The sequence below is a fragment of the Curcuma longa genome, chromosome 21, assembly GCF_044706935.1.
Source record: "Curcuma longa cultivar G26 ecotype Majalengka, Jawa Barat chromosome 21, ITB_CL_G26_1.1, whole genome shotgun sequence".
In the NCBI taxonomy this organism is placed as follows: domain Eukaryota; kingdom Viridiplantae; phylum Streptophyta; class Magnoliopsida; order Zingiberales; family Zingiberaceae; genus Curcuma; species Curcuma longa.
In genome coordinates, this window is record NC_133881.1 from 11,368,710 (window position 1) to 11,389,549 (window position 20,840).

General features: G+C 38.7%; 3 protein-coding genes across 4 annotated transcripts; 1 reads left to right on the plus strand and 2 right to left on the minus strand.

Annotated features, from left to right (window-relative positions):
- Positions 1–1,164: 1,164 nt before the first annotated feature.
- On the minus strand, positions 1,165–3,940 carry LOC141815288 (NADP-dependent glyceraldehyde-3-phosphate dehydrogenase-like). The gene is made up of 9 exons (XM_074703222.1): positions 3,495–3,940; positions 3,049–3,242; positions 2,819–2,947; positions 2,608–2,727; positions 2,390–2,526; positions 2,109–2,264; positions 1,578–1,956; positions 1,385–1,501; positions 1,165–1,287 (listed from the first exon to the last, which is right to left on the minus strand). Exons 1-9 carry the CDS (start codon positions 3,862–3,864, stop codon positions 1,174–1,176), a joined length of 1,716 nt encoding a protein of 571 aa, XP_074559323.1. The 5' UTR covers positions 3,865–3,940; the 3' UTR covers positions 1,165–1,173.
- A 2,304-nt stretch (positions 3,941–6,244) lies between these two features.
- Positions 6,245–11,313, minus strand: LOC141815377 (DNA replication licensing factor MCM5). 2 transcript variants are annotated; one of them, XM_074703329.1, is made up of 19 exons: positions 11,150–11,313; positions 10,953–11,067; positions 10,695–10,838; positions 10,419–10,592; positions 10,234–10,332; positions 10,026–10,153; positions 9,836–9,941; positions 9,632–9,766; positions 9,445–9,522; positions 8,672–8,776; positions 8,335–8,426; positions 8,083–8,215; positions 7,882–7,977; positions 7,715–7,806; positions 7,544–7,634; positions 7,031–7,140; positions 6,635–6,764; positions 6,443–6,544; positions 6,245–6,358 (listed from the first exon to the last, which is right to left on the minus strand). In XM_074703329.1, the coding sequence occupies exons 1-19, from the start codon at positions 11,311–11,313 to the stop codon at positions 6,275–6,277; spliced, it is 2,178 nt and encodes a 725-aa protein (XP_074559430.1). In that variant the 3' UTR covers positions 6,245–6,274. The 2 variants fall into 2 exon arrangements, with proteins under 2 accessions (XP_074559430.1, XP_074559429.1); XM_074703328.1 differs by having other exon boundaries at positions 10,419–10,598.
- A 981-nt stretch (positions 11,314–12,294) lies between these two features.
- LOC141814186 (uncharacterized) lies at positions 12,295–13,754 on the plus strand. Its single transcript, XM_074702137.1, has one exon. It carries the CDS (start codon positions 12,326–12,328, stop codon positions 12,962–12,964), a length of 639 nt encoding a protein of 212 aa, XP_074558238.1. The 5' UTR covers positions 12,295–12,325; the 3' UTR covers positions 12,965–13,754.
- The last annotated feature ends 7,086 nt before the right edge of the window (positions 13,755–20,840 follow it).

Sequence of the window (20,840 nt, forward strand, 5' to 3'; positions counted from 1 at the left end):
TTCAACATGCTCAATTACAAACCAGTTAATATCCTCATACAATTTGAAGCAAAAGTATTCAAAGTTAAGAAAAGAAAAGAAAAGATTGATCTAACTGCATTCAGAAGTCTTATTGGGAGTTTAAGATACTTGACCTATATAAGACTCAACATTTTATTTATAATTGGACTTGTGAGTCGATTTATGGAGAATCTAGCTGAGTCTCATATGTTGGCAGCTAAGAGGATACTTTGTTATATTAAAAACACTCTTGATTATGACATTTTTTATTTATCCTCTAGCAATTACAAATTGAAAAGTTATTGTGATAGCGATTTTGTGAGAACCATTGATGATAGAAAAAAAAAACACAATTGATTTTATACTCTTATTGAGAAATAATGCATTTTTGTGGAGTTTAAAAGAGCAAGCTATTGTGACACTTTCTAATCGTGAAGCTGAGTATGTTGCAACTACTTCTTATGCTTGTCATACTATATGGTTGAGAAGATTGTTAAAGAGACTTCATTTGGAACAAGAAGATGCTATAAAGATCAGGATTGATAATAAGTCAATTCAATGTTTAGCAAAGAATCCGGTATTTCATGAATGTAACAAGTATATTGACATAAAATATCGTTTTATTCTAGAATATATTATAAAAAAAAGTTGAACTGAAGTATGTGAAGTCTATAGATCAAGTTGTTGATGTTTTTACAAATCCACTCAAATGTGATGATTTTCAAACACTGAGGTTCATGCTTGGAGTTAGGAAGATTCAAATTTAGAGGGGAGTGTTGTTGAATTAAACTTAAATACATGAACCATAATAACTATTTGATGTACATGAACCAAGTGATACATGCATATTGTAATTCATATACGTAGATAGCAAAGTTCATGTATTTAATTGATGAAATATAGTTTAGGAGTTTTTATTGAGTAGTATAAATAATCATGTAATGTAAAGTTGTAAAACAATCATTTACAATGCAAGTCATTATACTACAACTCCTCTTCTCTTCCTAGTAAGCTATTTGAGAGCCTATCATTTTCCAACATGTGCCATGAATATCGAGTACAAGGCAACCCATATTTTATTTTATTTTATTTTATTAATACAGCTCAATACAAAATTTAAATCTATAAACTCATAGTTTAAATTGCTTTATGTTATTTGACCAGTGCAAAAATCTACCCCATGGAGTAAGATGGAGATGGTAGGTTGATCACAGTGCTTTTGATCTTTGTCATCATATTGATACTGTTAACTATCCCCTGTGAGCCAATGCCACTCTCTTTCAAACCCTGAAACAAAGAAGGAAGGCGGCCATGAAAAAATGAAGAATAACTGATCATCGCAGTCGCACAAACTTGCAATTGTAAATGATATAATAAACCCTACCTGGAAGGGGAAATGGTCAGGCCCTCGAGCTGGTGCTGAATTTATCTGAATTGTTCCTGACTCGATTGCATCGCCTATCATTATTGCCTTATTGATATCTTTTGTGAAGACAGATCCCTAGTGTACATGTTCAACTATCAGTCAGTGGTTGATGCAGAACATTAATCTCAAAGGTATTGAATCAGTGGCATACCTGGAGGCCAAAGTTGCTGGCATTACAATGGTGGATAGCTTCTTCGACGGAGCTGATTCTCATCACTGGCAAGACCGGTCCGAAGGGCTCCTCCCAAGCAATTCTCATGTCGGGTAGGACATGATCCAAGAGCAATGGCCAGATGAGATTGCCCTCCCTCTTGTACTCCTGGCAGAAGGTGGCTCCTTTCTCCTTGGCATCCATAACCAGACCTTCTATGAAGTTTGCAGATGATTCCGATATGACCGGAGTGATGTCACAGTTTTCCTCTGGTGTCCCAACACTTAGCTTCGCCATTTTAGCCTTCGCCTTCTCGACGAATTCATCAGCTACTGATTCCATGATCAGAACCACCTTAACAGCTGTGCATCTTTGTCCACTGTGATGATTAAAAGCAAGTAATATTAAAGTCACTTCTAGGCAAGTAGATTAGAAAATCGATACTGATATAGAGTAAACAATAACAAAAATCAGATAAGAACCCAATATAATGAATCAATATTGATAAACATTCCAACTCTGATGCATGACCTGTAAGAGTAGCCTCCTTGTACAATGTTTGTAGCAACTAAATCAAGATCAGCATCCTCGAGGACAATGCATGCATCCTTCCCACCGAGCTCCATCTGCAGAGGGATCATTCCAGCTTTCTTTGAAATGGCAATACCGGTGTCGCCTCCGGTGAAACTGTAATGACCAGCAGTACAAGATCTATCGAAATCAATCACTATAGGAGAAAACACTTGAATGAAAAAGGAAAAGACAAAGAAAAGTTCATCTTAGCTAGAAATACCCAAGCATGTTGCGATTACCTAATGCAATTTACTCCCGGGTGAATTGTCATGAAGTCGCCGATCTCTGAACCTTTGCCTGTGATACAGCTGATGAGACCCTTTGGGAAACCGGCAAGGTGAAAGCAGTGCACCATGTGAAGAGCAGCCACAGCACCCTGATCAAAGGATTAACAGTTGAAGTTGATTCACGAACCAGGACCGTAGCAAACACTGCCGATTAAGCATTATTTGCATACCTGAGTAGGAGGCTTGAGTACCAAGGAGTTGCCAGCAATTAGTGCAGGACCAATCTTGGAGACTGCCAAGTTTACAGGATAATTGAAAGGAGGGATCGCCAATACAACCCCAAGAGGGATCTGCAAGAAGCAAAATTTAAAATCAGAATGTGCAAAGTTTTCTTATGGACTTCAATGGATTTGCAGCTCTTTGGATGAACTTGCAGCGCACCTTGGAACTGAGGCAGTACTTGTTGCGCTCATTACCAGGGAAGCTATCTGAGAGCAAGAGCTTGCCCTCTCCAAGTACCCTCACTCCTTCCTCAGCGGTGTATGATAGTAAGTCCCCGGACCTCACCACCTTGAAGTCAACAGCCCCAACGTAAATAATCTAAATATAGATATATAAAACCAGAGCAAACAGTCCAAATGGTAACAGCAAGGAAGAAACGTAAAGCCTACTTCAGTGACAGCATCCTTTGCAGGTTTGGCAATCTCCTTGACAAGGCACTCGGCTATTGGGTCCTTGTTCTCTTTAAGGATCTCCGCGGCTTTGTGGAGGAGCTCTGCTCGCTTCCACAGCGGCGTCCGTGCCCACTGCTTCTGTGCTGCCTTGGCGGCCTCCATCACCTTGTTCACCTCTTCCTGTGTGCATGCTGTTATAGACACAAATCACCTTAGCAGATTCAGAACAAACATCTCTGAAGTCGCTTAAGAAAATTAGAAGTACAGTAATGAGTTATTTAATCAACAGGATTCTGATTCCTTTTTTAAAAAGTTGTTGTTTTTTTGCAGGAAAACAATTTGCCTCCTTCCAAATTGAACTCGAGACCTCTTTTCTTTCTTACTTTTCTTTTTAAAAAAGAAAATTAAATAATGCATCACGAGCAGGGAGTGAAAGACCCGACCTTGGACCTTATACTGAGTCATGCGGGTGGTGGGATTGACAATGGAGACGGTTTCCCCGGAGGCGGATTTCTTCCACTCCCCGTCGGTGTAGTACTTGAACACCTGGTCCTCGTCGATGATGTCGGCGAACACGCCCCACTCCGCCATGGCAGATTCTTTCACAACCACCGCTTCGAGAGCCCTCTTCTCTTCCTCCACCGACACCGGCTCATTCCGCAGCAGCGCCGAGCGGGCGACGAAGAGGCGCAGCTTCTGACTGAGAGGATGAACAAGAGGATGAGGAGGAGCAGGGGAGGAGACAGGGTGGTGGCGGGCAGGATTATAGAGTGGCGACGAGGGCCACACAGCGCGGAGAGCAAGATGGGCCATGGAAAGAAAAGCAACGAGGGGGCTTCTCAGAAGGCCGCGGGTCGGTTGAAGGCTACTAAATCGCCGTGGACCTTCGGCGGGAAGTGACGGCGAGCGAAGTACGCGGCGGTACCGCCTCCTCCTGCTGCTCGCCCCCGGACTCCTCCGCTTTTCCCCTCCACCTTTCGGCGCTCGCGCGATGGTAATTAAATAAGGAAATGAAGCCACGAGCTCATTATTAATCAAGTCTACAAATCAGGGAATAAGCTGAGAACTCCAAGAAGGTTGGAGAATCAAATACGAACGATTATTAAAGCATCGATAACACCTAAGTCGTTCATCACCAATTTATATTTAATAATGTTATCGCACATTTATTATAATTCATAAATGCGCACATGACATGTCCTCCTACGTCACGCTTCTAGATTCTGTTATAAGTTAAATCTTCCCTTCTTGCTGGTGTACAACAATACAAGCTTTAAGCTTTAATCCAATTCAATGGCGTGTGTGTTGGGGCAACATCTGGCTATATTATTATTTTGTTTACCTTAAAATTATCTAGAAAGATTCGCCTTGATTCTTTTTGTTGTTTTTTCTTTTTTTTTTTGGATTTTAGCATAAAAATATATAGGAGACCATCTTAGGAAAGCAAGTATGATTGTATGAATAAAGAAGAAGCCGAATCTCCAGAATTTATTGTGTATTAGAGTCGAATATATTAATAAATGAACATGATGTTTTCGCCAAGGGATTCCATCACATCATTCTTATTGATACTTAAGAAAATCAGCTTTGGTGTTCCCATCATGTTTCTGCTTGTATTCCGTTATTTTTTTCTGTTTAAGATGTACAGTAAATCTATGACAGATATGGATGGAAACATTGATGAAAGCCTCTTTACGTTGCAGTGGCAAAATGTAGGAATTCCAATCAGATGTGATGAATGGACCATGCAAGCTAGTAGCCTCAATTGAACTAGACATCTCAAACAGGCACAACAATCGGATCATGCTAGGTGAGTAGCCAATAGTGGTCTGACGACGATCAAGTAGACCCGACCACGGGCCGGGTCCAAACCGGACCCGGCCCGGAACCGGCCCAGGTCAACGGGCCCGGTTAACCGTTGACCCGGTTAGCCGGGCCAAACCGTAACCTGCCGGGCCGGTTAAGGTTCAGCCCATTTGAAACCGGCGGGTGTTTGGTTTTTTTAATTTTATAATTTTTTAATACATTTTTATATAAAATATATTTATTTAATTCAATTTGACATTGTTAGGAATCGAACCAGAGACATTCTGAAACACAAACACATATACTTACCATTGTTCTACAACACTTTTTGTTATAGAATTAATATAATTATATATATAATATATTTATATTTATTTAATTCATTTTTAATACTTCATTGATGGGGAATCATTCTCACCGGTGAAAGACACTCACCATTTACCCCTAATGACTTTTATACATAATTTCAATATGATATTATATATAATATAGTTCCATTTACCCCCAATGACTTTTATACATAATTTCAATACGATATTATATATAATATAGTTATATATTTATTTCAATATTTATTATAATACGCGATTGGTGGCGATTGAACCCGAGAGTTCTGTATGAAAAATGGATACAGAGACCACTATACTTCTCTGACGTGAGAGAAAGGAATACGCACCACTAAACTACATCAATTTTTCTCTCTTTTTCAATATTTCTTTTATATACATTTTAAATTTTTAATATAATAATCTCGAACCGTGGCGAACCGTCGTGAACCGTGAACCGGCGGTTCCGAACCGTGAACCGTAACCGTCTTAAGCGGTTAAGGTTAAGGGTCGACCTGCCATGAACCGTCGAACCGGCGGTTCCGAACCATCGAACCGGCGGTTCCGAACCGTCGAACCCGGCGAACCGTCGAACCGGCGGTTCTGAACCGTGATCGGGTCTACGATCAAGTGATTCTTATTACAAGTAAATTATAAGGGAACAGGCCCTCAGATTCTTATTACAAGCGTTTGGTTATTGGTCAGATCATCTCATCTTCCAGCTTAGGATAAACATGTAGAGAGCTTATGTGCTCTCAGAAAGATGCATGTCTCAGGAGGAAAATTATGGTTTGAGCTCCAGAGTCATTGGAATAGCTGATGAGGCCTCTTAGATAGCAAATGCTTATGACAGAAACTAAATCTGTTGACTCTGAACGATCGCATTAGGAAAGCCAAATACAAACTACAATAAAGTTCACTATCCTCACCCTCCACTTGTGGGACATTCAGCACTTTCGCACTAGCACTCGAAGTTGAGTCTAAGTCATACATAAACAATCGGATTAAGGAGACTGACGACATTGCAATGTGTTCTATAAAAATCAAGTTAGCCAGCACCCTGAAACACTGGGATGTCAGTGAATTGTTCATCATGCTTTCCGCACTATGACTCGATGCTCCCTCTTATACTCTACTTCCTCTCTTTGATGCATTATCAAAAGAGCCCTCCTCACCTGAAATATTAAGCAGAGATCAAGAGTTAAAATTACATCAAACAGATGAAAAATGGGATTGTAAACCAAGCTTAATTTCCTTACAATGGATTCATTCAAGCCCATTCTAGTAAGATCATCTATGAGCCGCCTTTCAGATATGCGGCTTCCAATTCCCATTCTTCTCTTTATTTGTGTCTCAGCTTGCTGTCCATGAAATTTGAAAAGTTATTCAATAAGATAATGATTGCAATAAATAGTGAAAGCCATTGTTCATAAGAACGCGCAGCATTCCACCTTGATTTCATTTGCAATCTCAGGGGATAAATTTAAATGCTCATTTATTCCAGAGCGAGCCGCATCCATCGTAGAAACTTCAAACAACCTGAATGCCTCTTTCACATGTTCTTCAGTAGAGACAGAAGCCCTGAGTTCATAGGGGCATTTAGCACAAATATTCAATTGGTTATAACTTGGATTCTTCAAGCTAATGTTTCAGTCTCCAAACAATTAGTAGTCACACATTAATTCTTGAAGCAGAAGATGGGAGTAATATGATTTCCCAACATTATAAAGGGCACTCTCTGACGCAAATAATTGGGATTAAAGCAGATTTAATTGGGATTAAAGCAGATTGATCATAATGATGAATTATCAAGGACATTAGCTTTTCATCAAATAAATACAACTTACAGCCTCATCTTTGCAAGAGATTCACTCAAACGAATGATTGCTTCAAACTGCCTGACAGTAATTGGAATTGCAGAAGGTTTTCCTGTATCATGAGCCTGTTGTCTCATTCTCTACACATGAAGAGTACAATGAGGAGTTACAAATACTTAAAAGAAACCAATTCCAGATGAGCAAAGACCATCCCTCCCTCTTAATGTGTTCACTACAAGTTGCAATTGCAAGAAATTAGATTGATGAATCAACATTTCCTAAATCAACCTAATCTGGCAAACTTTAAGTTGATTCATCTTTTTCACTCTCATTTGACTAAATTTCAATTGATTTAATATATTTTCTAGTGTAGTGTTAAGTCATTTCTTTATCACACAATTTATGTAAAATGACAAACTTCTCAAGAAATATCAGATTGACACAGACAGATCTTAATCCAACTCAGAAGATTTTATCCATATTAACTGATCTTGACAGCCATGTTACACAGTACACAATGATCTTGAGTTAGCTAAAGCATACCTGTCTGATTTCCACATACTTATGTTGCAAAAATTCAGCAGCCTTTTCTGATAGTCGTGGTTCACATGTGACCCGGCAATACTCAATGTACCTTTTACAGATTAAGAACTCATTCATGCTTCGTGAATATGGAAAACAATAAAAAAGATTGATTCTGAGAAAAATAAATACCGCTTGAGCCAATTTTCCCCTTCTGCAACATCAGTACTTTTAGTGGTTGTAGCACCACTTGCATGCACTTTGATAATATGACTTGCAATTTTCTGCATGAGACCTAAATTTAAGTGCAATCTGAAAACAGTAAATAATTCAATCACAAATCTTAAATTAATATGTACCTTATCTTGCTCATACATTCTGACATCTTTCACAATGAAGATAAGGTCAAATCTAGAGAGAATGGTTGTCTGCAAATCAATATTATCCTGTGTACTCTGAAAAACAGGAAATCATCTAAGCAACTGAACTTCTTTTAAACTGAGTAATTAACTAAAATAACTAAGCCCTGTTGGCAAATTTAAAAAGTTAAACTAACTTACTTTGAGATCATCATACCGTCCAGATGGAGGATTTGCAGCAGCAAGCACTGATGTTCTGGAATTGAGTACTGTGGTTATTCCTGCTTTGGCAATAGAAATAGTTTGCTGTTCCATGGCTTCATGAATTGCAACTCTGAAGAAGAGAATGTTGTGTATAGAACAAGGTTCCAAACAAGAATTCAGAAAAGAAAAAAAATTATACAAGAACCCTTGAAAAAATTGAGACTAAAATTGAATCCCATAACCTTTTACCTATCTTCAGGCCGCATTTTGTCAAATTCATCAATACAGACTACGCCGCCATCTGCTAAAACCATGGCACCCCCTTCCAGATAAAATTCACGCTGAGAACAGAGTTTCAAGTTGTAGTTAGTAGAGAAGATTTTACTAGCATGCTTTGATCTCACATAATTCTTGATATGTAAAGCCTGATAAGGGATCTAAAATTGCAATGATATAAAGTTTTTTTTGTTAATAAAACTCAAATTCACTTCAATACATTTGAATAAGTGGAGAAGAGAACGAGAAAAAAGAAAAGGGCACAAAACAGAAAAAAGAACAAGGTGAGTTTAACGAGGCCAGAACTTACAGAGCTACTATCACGAATCACTGATGCGGTTAGGCCAGCAGCAGATGAACCTTTTCCTGAAGTATAAACAGCTATTGGAGCAGTTTTCTCCACAAATTTTAGAAACTGGAAAATGAACAAAATCATCAAATAAGAAGGATATGCAGTAAATCAAGACTTGGAAGAAAAAAATAACTCCAGTTAACAATTGGTGGGCTAATAAATAGTAATTTGTATAATAAATAGTAATTCAACAAAAAAGAAAGAGAAACATTGTCAATTTCCTTATTTGACTAGTAAGAACAAGAGTCTTTTTACCTGCTCAGTATACTACTATTTGAGAGCCAGCAATAACAAATAAGATTCACAAAACAGAATATGATAGATTGATGAGATTGTGTAGTGAAAATGAATAATAGAAAGAAGATGAATAGACTGATATGTTGAAGAATGCACAAATAACAAAAAGCACAGGAATAGACAGATTGCAGAAAAGCACAATCAAAAAACAACAAGACATTTTCCAAAAAGCAGAAGCACAGTTTCTCTCAGATAAAGGTTTTCTCTAAACGAAGTTCTATCTCTCAATTCAGAATTTATTTCAATGTGCATATAATACATTCACAACCTTAAATCGTGGTACCTCCAGAAGCAATCATCAACTTCTCTCAGGCTAAGAAAGTTACAAACATCTTCTATTAAAACCTAAAGCATACTGTCTCTAGAACTAGCACTAATGAACAGATTACAAAAAGGGTATAGAATTGATTGAATCTCTAGAAAAAGAACACGACCTGTGATTTCGCAGTTGAAGGATCACCCAGTAACAGTACATGGACATCTCCTCTTAAACGAACACCATCTGGGAGCCTCTGTGTAGTTTGGAAAATCAAATATTATATACTTATATGCATATATGTATGTATGGTTGGAAATCTTCATTGATTATTTTAATCAAACTGTTGAGATCAATCACGATACCTTCCTTGAACCCCCAAATAGCAAACAAGCCAGAGCTTTCTTGACATCGACATGACCATATATTGATGGAGCAATCAATGAACATAACTTGGCATATGCATCAGGCCTTTGTGCAAATTCTTTAAATTCTAGCTCCTGGTCGATGGAAAAATTAGTTTTTAATCATCACATGTAAATTCAATTTTTTTTACCAAAGGTACTTGCCTCATCTAAAGTGAAGTTTGATGGACCATTAGAATTTGCTCCACTGGTTTGTTCCAGTCCAACCACTCTTATATAAGGTTGTTTAACTCCAACAGCCCCCTTCTGCCTAGAGAAGCCCAATAGTAATTTGCTTAACCAACAAAGCATAACGAAATAGATAAAAGCTTCAATTGGTTCACTTCACTCTTACACTGCAGATGCTTGAAAGACACTATAAATGCCTATGACCGTCAACCTTGTGCCAGGCGCAATAGTTTGAACAAGATGCCTATCCACCGAGAGAAGCAAGTTTCTTGGAAGTTCCCCAGTAGGGACATCCTGAAAGCCAACCCAAGCAAATAATTTTTAAAAAAATCCGACATTGTTTTAACTTGCAAAAAAACAAGAGAATTACCAACCTCGGGATTCTCCTGCAGTTTGAGGGTCTGGAGGTTAACATACTTGCTCTTGTCTGGTGCGACTATCCAAGGGTCTAAAGGACAAGGTTCTTCACCAGCCTATATAAAAGAGTAAAGAGACCCTAAAGCAACCGACTCCAATTTAACTGGGTCATAAATTATGATGAAAAAGACAATCTCGCTACCTGAGGTACATGATCACAGGAACGGGGAACAATCGCCCCACCAAGCCCTGGACGACAAGGCACCGTCTTTAGGGTTTTGCAATTCTTACACATCAGCGTCACGTACGTAGCCTTGGCTTTTACTCTAGAAGCAGCAATCGTAATCCCAGCTATCTTAACAAGCCTTGACATTGACTCAGCCTGCAACCAGCATTTAGCAATTGATCAAGAGGGGAAAATTTTTAAGTTAAAGAACAAGAAAAAAAATCTTTTAGGAATATTAGGCAAAATACAAACCCCAATTGATCTCATAGACGTCGAACTCTCCTTAGAAGAGAGAAAGATCTGCACTTCTCCCATTACTGGTTCCTCCATTTCGCCCCCCTCTGTGGCGACCTTTAGTCTCAGACTAGCAAGTACCTCGGAGGCAGCGGCTTCGAACTAGGCAAAGAGAAAAAGGGTCCTTTCTCAACATGCGAAGGTCAGGAAACGGGAATCCAGAACCCCAAAGTTACCAACTAAAAATAAGTAACAATCAGCCGAGAAATGGCGTACCAGGGGAAGATAATCGGCAGGCAGCTTGCGGATCTTGTCTGAGAGAACAGCGTCGAAGGCGTCAAGGTCCTCCATAGCCACTGTGAGATGGTCGGGATTGTGGACGAGGCTCTCCCTGCAAGCCCCAAAGCAGAGTAAGACTTCAAAGAGAGGAGAATGGAAGATTACGAGTGAAAGATTAATTTTTGAAAGGTTACCGGTAGGGGAAGTCGCCTTTTTCGCCATGAAACCCACGGAGGAACTCCTTAAACTTGCGAAGGGCAGTGTGACGGGTGATGGAACCCTGATCGGGGTCTCCGCCACCACGAGGGAACTGCGCCTGGTCGCTGTAGAACACCGCCCCTTCATCCCACCCCGACATCTCTCCTTTCTCTCTCGCAGAGCAACGACCGAACGGGGGAACACTGAGGCTGCAGGGAAGGTTTAGATATCAATGCATGGGCATTTTGGCGGGAAGGTAGAGGTCGTTGGCGGGAACAGGCATGTTGCGGATCTCATTCCATGGACTTGTAAGGGCCCTCTAAGCTAGAAAACCCATCAGGCCGGTGGAAGGTTTGCAGCCCGCAAGAAATGCCAAACACACAGGCGGTAATTATCCGCCACCGACTTGACAGCTGTCGTTACAATCCCACGAGATCGTGGCCTACGAACCAGATTCCTAACCCGTTCCCATCCCCACTCCCGACGTCAAACGTGACTGCTGGGACCACCAGTTGTCATATGTGCCCATCTACAAACTCATTATTCCTGAAATACCATTGTCATTTCTAGCTCTTCGATTGGTGACGTACGATCTAATTTATTCAATATAATTTTTTTTAAAATTTATATATTCAATTTTTAAAACCGATTAATTTTAAAGAGATCATAAAAAATTTTCATTAATTATTAAAATAAACGAATAACATCACATGACCCTTATATTGAACTAAATTAATGCGTACATCATAATTAAAAATTAATTTATAAATATCTGAGTAATTATGGAGGTACCATGTCATTACACCACGATCCTGGGCTAATTTATTCCATACCAGCTAGAGCTAGAGTGGGTCTTCTTGTAAATACAATCAAATATTAGGACTATTTTATGAATTCTCTTTGATGATTGCTTTCATGTGCAGTGTTAGATACGTAACTAATGAAAGAGACGTCCTCATATTTATCATCGTGCGAGCGGCGATCGAGTGGATTCGTGCCCGATGGACGCACACGATGCGACCTTATCTGGCCAAGGTGGTTGACGCACAGAAATAACAGTGCGGACGTTTCCAATATCGGACGGGTTGGCCTCTATAAGACGGGGTTCAAAGGCATTTCGTCTTTCGACATCATTCTTCTCCTCCTCTTTCCCCAATTCAGCCTTTGCCCTAATGACTACGGCGATGCTCCGATCTCAGGATTGCCTGAGAAATCGCCACCATCTCGATGCCTTCGAATCATCCCCTCCGCTTCCCTTGAAACACCGCCGCAAGAGATCGCCACGGCCTTCGCCTTCTTCCTCGCCTCCATCTTTCTTCCCTGTTCCTCCAAAATCTTGTCGGTGTGGATCTGGGCCCGCTCCTCGCTCTCCGTCTTCTCAGGCTCCGAAATCAGGTAGATCAGCGAACGCACCTCTCGATCCACGAAGATCGACGCCTATGCGCACTGATGGGCTGGGGCTAGAAGCCGCGCCTCGCCCGCGGAAGCCTCTTGTGATGCAGGAAGTGCGGATCTTAAAGCGAGGAGAGGAGCTGAAGCTGGGCGTGTCTCGTACCGTGGATCTGAGGCCGGAGGTTGATGGTTCGACCCTTTGCTCTAAGGATCGGTTAGCACCGGAACCGCAGCTCCTTCCAAAGAAGGTTTCCTTCGTCGCTCCGGTGTCTCCGTACGCCGGGCCGGCGTACTTCGCTGCATCCCCCGCTCCTAGTTCTCTCCCTTTTCCTTCCTTTTTCCTAAAAAAGACTGATGGCGTCGCGGTCGACAACGAACTTGCTTCAAGGATCCTTAAGGAGAGCGTTGGTGTATGCTAATTGGCCTGGATTCCAAATAGCGTTCGGTAAGATGCAATCTTAGTGGCGAAAGGTTCCGTTTTAATGATGAAAGTGTGTGGAAATGGTGATTTAGGTCATAAGCCCCGATCGTTAAGGAAAAAAAGAGAAGATAGAAGTCCGGTGGTGCTTGACAAGATTCACTTTAAGGTAGTTTTCTTCCGTAGACTTCTCTGGTTACTTACCTTCCTCTATTTTTTCAAAAGGAAGATGTGATCTGGAGAATTTTAGGCCTACAACATCATCTGCTACTACTACCACCATCATAACTCTTTTCTTCTACTACTACCATCACCACCGCCCAACTCTTTCCTTCTACTACTACTAGTACGAGTACTAGTGTTACTACTACTACCACCATCATAACTCTTTCGTTCTAGTTCTACTATCACTACTGTTCTCATTAATATTGCACTATTGTTGTTTCTACCAGCTCTACTACGTTTACTGCTAATACTATTACCACCATCACAAATTAAGTTCCATCATAGATTAGCTTTCTGTCAAAATTTCCATCAATATTGGGTGTTATCATGCGCTTTGATATCGGTAGGGAAGTTGTAGGTGTATATTTTCAACATGATATCTTATGTTTTTAAGTTGAAGTAGGTTTGTTCTATGTAGATGGTTGTGTTCATTTTTTTTCTATTCTGAATGTTGGAAGTGTCATGTAAGCTTAAATGCTAGTACTTTCATCTGTTTGCTTCTGTATACCTTGCTCTATGATGTTTTATGGAGTATAATCTATGTTCTATGTTTTTTTTTTAACTTAGCTTTGCCTGTGTTCACTATTTGTTTCGTCTGCTGTCGAGTAAATTTGTGTGTTGTCAGAGAATGATCCTTGATCATTTGTAGATAGAGAATTCCTTCTAATATGCCATTCTGGATATCAAATTTCATGCTACGATGCAAAGTATCAGCCACTAATATAATAAGTAAACACGACAGTTTGTTTGTCCGAATCCAAACTCGAATTTCCAAATTGCGTGTTAACTACGAGATTTGCAAGAGAAAACCAGCAATTTTATCCGAGAGACTGTATGTCCGGGAAATTTTATATTTCACCTTGGTAAAAGCTAGATAAACTTACTAATAGGCAGCGAATCTCAAATATTAAAATAGGTCATTTTTAAGTGGAAGGCTGAAAACATTGCACGGAGAGAAGGATACAAATTATGATTTTGGGCATTCCTGTAGGCATAGTGTGACGTTGAGATGGAAAATAAGCCAAGTTGGTATATTATATTTTATTATGTTGTACAATATAAGCAAAGGGGTAATTGTGACTTAATACGATGAAACTTAAAAATTATTATTTTTAAAAGGCAATTGGTATGAAAATGTATCGCTTATAAAACATTTAATAAGTTAATAATATATGCTTTGAAAGTTAATTATTTACAAATATAAATTATTACATATTTGTACTGTATTTGAGCTATAGTAGGTATTGTTTTTGCTAGAGGAGCAGTCTAGAACAGACTTAGGTACGATGCTAGGAGGAGCAGTCGAGCAACATATCAACTTCTCTGTTTTTATTTTATTCGAACATTTAAGAAGTCACACTCTAAACTTTGTTACCAAACTAACATCAAAGGGAGTGTCTAATAGGATTACCTTGTGTGTTCTCATATCATTCATGAGTCTAGCAATTACATCGCAAGCCTCCAAGGCCTTGGGAAAATTAGAAAGCCAATCAAATACTTTTTTTTTTTTTTTGTTGTTGCCACTTCTCCCATACCTACATAAGAGCCACAAATGGCCATAGAGCACGCTAAGGGCATCTACAATCCATCCTCATTATAACACTCTCTACCTTATTAAAAAATATAGGGTCCACTGCTATATACTTATTATAACAACATATCTCTTTCATCCACATTCCTTTTAACATTAACATTCATTAGTTATGAGTTCCACCGTCCATTCAATCATATTAAAATTATATATATTAAATAAATATATTTTAAAAATATTTTAAAATATTAAAATTATTATTATTATTATTATTATTAATCTTACTTTTAAAATAATAATTATAGTGAATTAGAATGAAAATATATGTACACATTGGCGGATATTTATAGATAAAAATTTAAACTAGACGTTAAAAAATAGTCATTAAAAAATTAACTATTTTATTTAATTTTTAATTTTAAAATTTATTACTTTTTAATAAAAATTAAAATTAATCATTAATAGTCATTAAGACTAGCTGTTTAATAAATATAATTAAAAAATAAAAAAATTGCATGTGTGGTGAGCCAACCAAGAACTGTCTCACCCCACTATCACTTAAACGCATTCAAGACTTTGAACACGTTCAAGTGGAGGGGTGTTATAACACCCCTCCACATTGGTGTTTAACACCAAAGGATGTTATAACACTCCCATTAATGCATCCGTTGGGATGCTCTAAGGAAATCAATGCAACATGCAATGGTTCGTCAAATGATGACACATATTGCTCCATACCCCACATTGATTCTTCAAAATAAGATATAGCTACAACTTTTATTTGGCGTCAAATGATGGCACATATCACTCTACGCCCCACTTTGATTCTTTAAAATAAGAAATGGCTACTACTTTCATTTGTGTAAATCAAGGAAAGAAATTAAAATTTTAGGACAACAAAAGTTAATATCTCTATCCTATGAACAAGCTTCATCTTGAAGATACAATACACGATACTTCTCATTGAGTTCTAATTCTTCTTTAAATTCTTCTTAAGTCTTTATTAACTTAAAATAAAAATGTTTTAAGTATTCAGGCACACAATCAATAACTTGAGGATTCCACCTAAATGTAAGAAAAATTATGAGAAAATAAGTAGGTAGTCATGATATTGGTAAAAGAATGGCTATACAACAACAATAGTAAAGGAAACAAAAAACTAATAAAATTTTGATATACAAGCAATAAACCACTTAGTTACCTTGGTTAATAGTTTGCGCTCTTCCAATGTGCTATAGTTATCATAGACGTCATCCATAATTGATAGGAGAGAAAATACTTTTACACAAATTACTCGTGCACGAGGCTCAAAATACATATCATGAATCCAATAAAAACCTTCGACAACTCGATCACCAGCAAAACTTGAAAATTTAGTAATGCTATATCATTCCACAATCTTGAAATATCATCCATAAAAAAAATGTGCAAAGAGAAATAAAACTATTAGTAAAACACAAATGTAAATAAAACATGAATTACTTACGATTAAGCAAAACAAAAATAACTAATTAAATGAAAATTATGTAAGATGTCTATCATTGATCAAACTTGTTCAATACTATAATCATTAAAGTTCATGTAGATCATTTTTAAGTGTTCCAAAATTTTTATAACGACGGGCATAATTTTCAAATGCTTATTAAATGCCATACTATATTTATATATAGATATTAAGAAAATGTGAGGATTACGACGTGTGTGTTTTTCACAATTATTGATGAAATATTTCTAAAAATAATTTAAATTTACTTACATTGAAGTTTTCTTCAATTATATTAGTGCAGGGAGCACCAGATAATTAAACTTATATTTTGATAATGACAAAGACTCAAAGTTAAATTTATTTGTGATCTAATGAGATTAATCAAGTATGCAGGTAGTACAACCATGAAAGTCTTAGTAGGCCAAGTTGATTGAATATTAAGCAAGTGAAAGTCCTAGTAGGTCAGTTGAATTAGATACTAGATAAAGTAAGTCTCAATAGATTAGGAACACAACTAGTAGGAAGGATTTGATGAATCAGGGAGGACTAGAGATTAAGTCAGAAACCCCTAGGGGTCGAGTGATCAAATGTTGAACAAAAAACCCAAACAAATCTAGAGGATTAAGGTTTGACCAACAATAAATTTAGGTAAGCTCTTGGAGTGAAGTGGTTCTTCCGAAAGGAAGAATGGGTAAAGACGAGTCCTCTTTATAGTGTCCCTTAAGCGACAGTTTGACGTAGGGATTCATGCGAATTTCGAAGTCGAGATTGGACACTAAGTCTACCATCAAACTTAATTTCATTTACTTAACATATTATTGTGCTAACCCTTATTTTGCATGATTGGTAGACCGAACGGTTCGGTAGACATATCAGCTGTTTTGGTATACCAAAAGTTGATGTGTTAGTCCTAGAGTGTTGACGTGATATCCGATGTGGATTAGATGAATGATGTAGCACATGATGATGATCGACATGCTGACATGGTAAGGAGATAAGGGTTGATCTGCTGACGTGGTAGAAGGCATGGTCATGGATAAGGACCATGGTGTGATGTGACCGAGAATTCTCATCGACAAGCTAATGTGGTCGAAGCTGGTTGGAGGATGGATGGATCGGTAGACCAATCTAGTAGATCAATTGACTGATCAACCAATCGGGATCTGATTTCTCAAGCGATTGATGTGCCGATTAGGGGGTTTAGTAGATCAATCCAGGCCTACAAAAGAAGTCCTCGGTCCGAGGCTTTAATAACAACTCTCAAGTGTTTCCACTCTCGTCTCGCTCTAAAAATGCCTACACGACGTGGAGACACTTCTCCGACAACTGCGCTTTACTTCGAATCTAGGTTTGTCGGTATAATTGTATTCTTTATTAAGTTGTCATTCATGCTTTATTATCTAAGGATGGTAAACTTGATGGTAAACTTGTTACTGTTCCTTATTCTTGTAAAGGCCTGTTTCCTTCGTTATTGAAAGGAGATTAATAGTTGATTGCCCATTAAAGCGATCAAGGATCGCGAGCCTTAGAATACCAACCACAGGCTAAATAAAAAGAAAAAGTATTCTTGTGTGTAGTTCTTATCTATTCAGCTGCATACTTTCAAAAACAAGAAAAGAAGTTTTCAAAATGAGAAATTTAAAAGTGTTATTCACCCTCTCTAACACTATTTCCGATCTTACAATTTGTATCGGAGCAGGGGTGCTCTGAATTGGTATAACCATCATTTGAGCAAAATCTTTTTTCTCATTTTATTTATTTATTTTATTTTCACTCGCGCTACTAATCCAAGACTAAGTCTTGGTACATTTTGTCATATTTTTCTTGTGTGCAAGTTTTCTTCTAAATGACTCATCAAGAAGGATACAACACAGCTCGACCGTCTCTTTTCTGGGGAGATGATTTTGGCTACTAGAAGGGCTAATTGGAATTCCATCTAAAGACCTAGGTGGAGATGTCAATCGTGATCCAAACTAGATTCACTCTCCCCACCAACGAAGGAGTACCACTCGAGTGTGACAAATGGGGCAATGCAACAAAGAAGAAAATCGAGACCGATACTAAAGCAACGCAGACCCTCTAGTGTGACATAATTAAGGAGAAGCTCAAATGCATCGGCCCCTTCATCAGCGCGAAGGATTTATGGGTCAAGCTGGTCAAACTATACGAAGGAACCTTCGACGCCAAGGTTTGTAAGCGTGATTTGATTCTAAATAAATGGTATAATATTAAAATGTAGGAAGGAGAGTTGACGAGCCAACTACATGCCCGGATCTAGGACCTTCTCAACAGACTCCACACAATTGAACAACAAGTCAAAAACCATGACATAATCAAGTACGCTCTAAAAACATTTTTGAGAAACTCTTTGTAGGTATTTATGGTATATGCTTATAAGGTTTCGAGAGACCTTTCAAAGGTAAAACTAAATGAGTTATTTTTGAATTTGAACTTCATGAACAATCTAATACTCCTATGATCGAGAAAGGTATCACGTTGGTTGTAGGAAAAATCAAGACTAAGGAGCCAAAGCCCAAGTCCCGATCCAAACTCGAATCTAAAGACGAATCAGATTTAGAAGACGATGAGGAGATTACCTCCGAACTAGTAAATCTAGTTTGGAAAATGGTCAAAAGAAAGAAGGGGTTCACAATGTGTGAGGTTAAGAAAGTGATCCAGTTGAAGAACAAACAAACGAGACCAAGTCTAACCATGAAAGCAAAAGCCAAAGTATCTACTACGGATGCAATTAAAAGAGGAATTTTAAGGCTGACTGTATGAATACCAAGGAGACTAAGAAGCAATGAAGGAAGAAGGCGTTGAAAGAAACTTGGGATGAGTCATCACCGGAGGAATCGGATGAAGAATAACAAGCTCAAGTGTCAGATACGAGAAATTAGTTAGTTATTTATTTTAGTTATTTTATTTATTTATTTATTTGATCAGTTTTGAATCAAATTGAACCAACTTAGTTTGATTCAGGATGAAAGAAAGTTTGGAAAAATGGAATAAATGAAAAGTTTCGTCTTGAGAAGATGAATCAAACAAAACTGATTTGGATCAAATCGGAGATTGTTTGGTTAGCGAACCAAGCGAACCAATATTTAATCTGGTTTGGTTTAATGAATACAATAAACTTAATCTGGTTTAGCCCAAATCTTAACCCCAATTTAAAAGTACTGTGCACTCCTCGTTATAACTACCCGCTGCCTCTTCTCTTCCGCGTGACCCGCGACGGCCACGTCTGCTCCTTCCGCGCGTGACCCCTGTGCGGCCATTGACCGCGTCCGTTGTCGGCTTTCTCGCGTCGACGAGAGATATAAAAGGAGGGTGAGGCTAAAACCTAGCCACTGAGTTCCTCTCCCAAAAAACCCCTCGCGATCGGCCTCTGCACCCCCCGATGCCGTCTGCGCCGTCATCGAGACACCTCTCTGCCGCCACCACACCTCGCCTGCAACCACCCACTGTCCGATGTTGCTTTCCCCGTCTAGCCTGAAGGTGCCTAGAATTCCATCCTGTTCAATTTCTCCCAGACAAAAAAATTGTACAAGGACAAAACCTTTCCAAGCAACCCACATGTTCGATCAGACATGTGCTTGATCGATCAAGCAAGTTCTTGACCAATCGAAACACACCTTGATTGAAGCATAAGATTGTTGGCCTCTTGTGTTGGTATTCAGGATCCATACAAAAAAAACTAACTATGCAGTAGAATTAATAAATTAGTCATACCTTTCTTCTTGAGATTGTATGAATGATTGTTTGTACCCGAAGACCTCTTAATCTTCTGTTGTATTCCTCTCCTCTTCTTGGACGTCGTGTGGGCGACGATCTACCAAGATAATCACCACCCACCTTGCTTTCCTTTCTTCCTCTTCCTTTCCTCTGTTCCTTTCCTCTTCAAGCTGCCACCAACCAAGGGAGAACCAAGGCCTCTTCTCTTCCTCTCTTCCTCTCCTCTTCAAGCCGCCACCAACCAAGGGAAAACCAAGGCTAGGGGCGCCGACCCTAGGAGAAGAGAAGGAGTTCCAATGGGTGCCGACCCTAGGAGAAGAGAAGGAGTTCAAGGTGGCGCCGGCCCTAGCAAAGGAGAAGGGAGAAAACTAAAGGGTTGGGCGCCGACCCTAGGAGGCAAGACAAGAAGCAATGAATTGTGTTATTTGGCCACCTCCTATTCTCCCTTGTTATAGCCTTGCCACCTTAGGAAATTTAGGGAAAAAATAACAGAATTAACATAATTTTATTGGAAACAAAATTAATAGAATTTTATTAGATAATAGAATTAACAGAAATTCTGTTGGATGGATACGAGGCTTTTTCTAGAGGCTACAACAGGGACCTAGAGGAGGAATTGGTTTAGACTTCCTGATGGGCTTGGGCTTCCGGTGTTCAGCCTGAACACCCAACTCAAGTCCATCAATAATAATCCATACCATTAAAGGGTTATTATTGAACTACCGCACCAATCTCATATTACAATATGAGATCCTTCTTATCATGAGTGCGTTAATCTCCCTGTGTTTAAGATATCGCATGTCCGTTAATTAAATGAGTTATTGATAACTCAATTAATTAACATCTAATTCCAAGAGTAGTACCACTCAACTTTATTATTATGCCGGACTAAGTCCACCT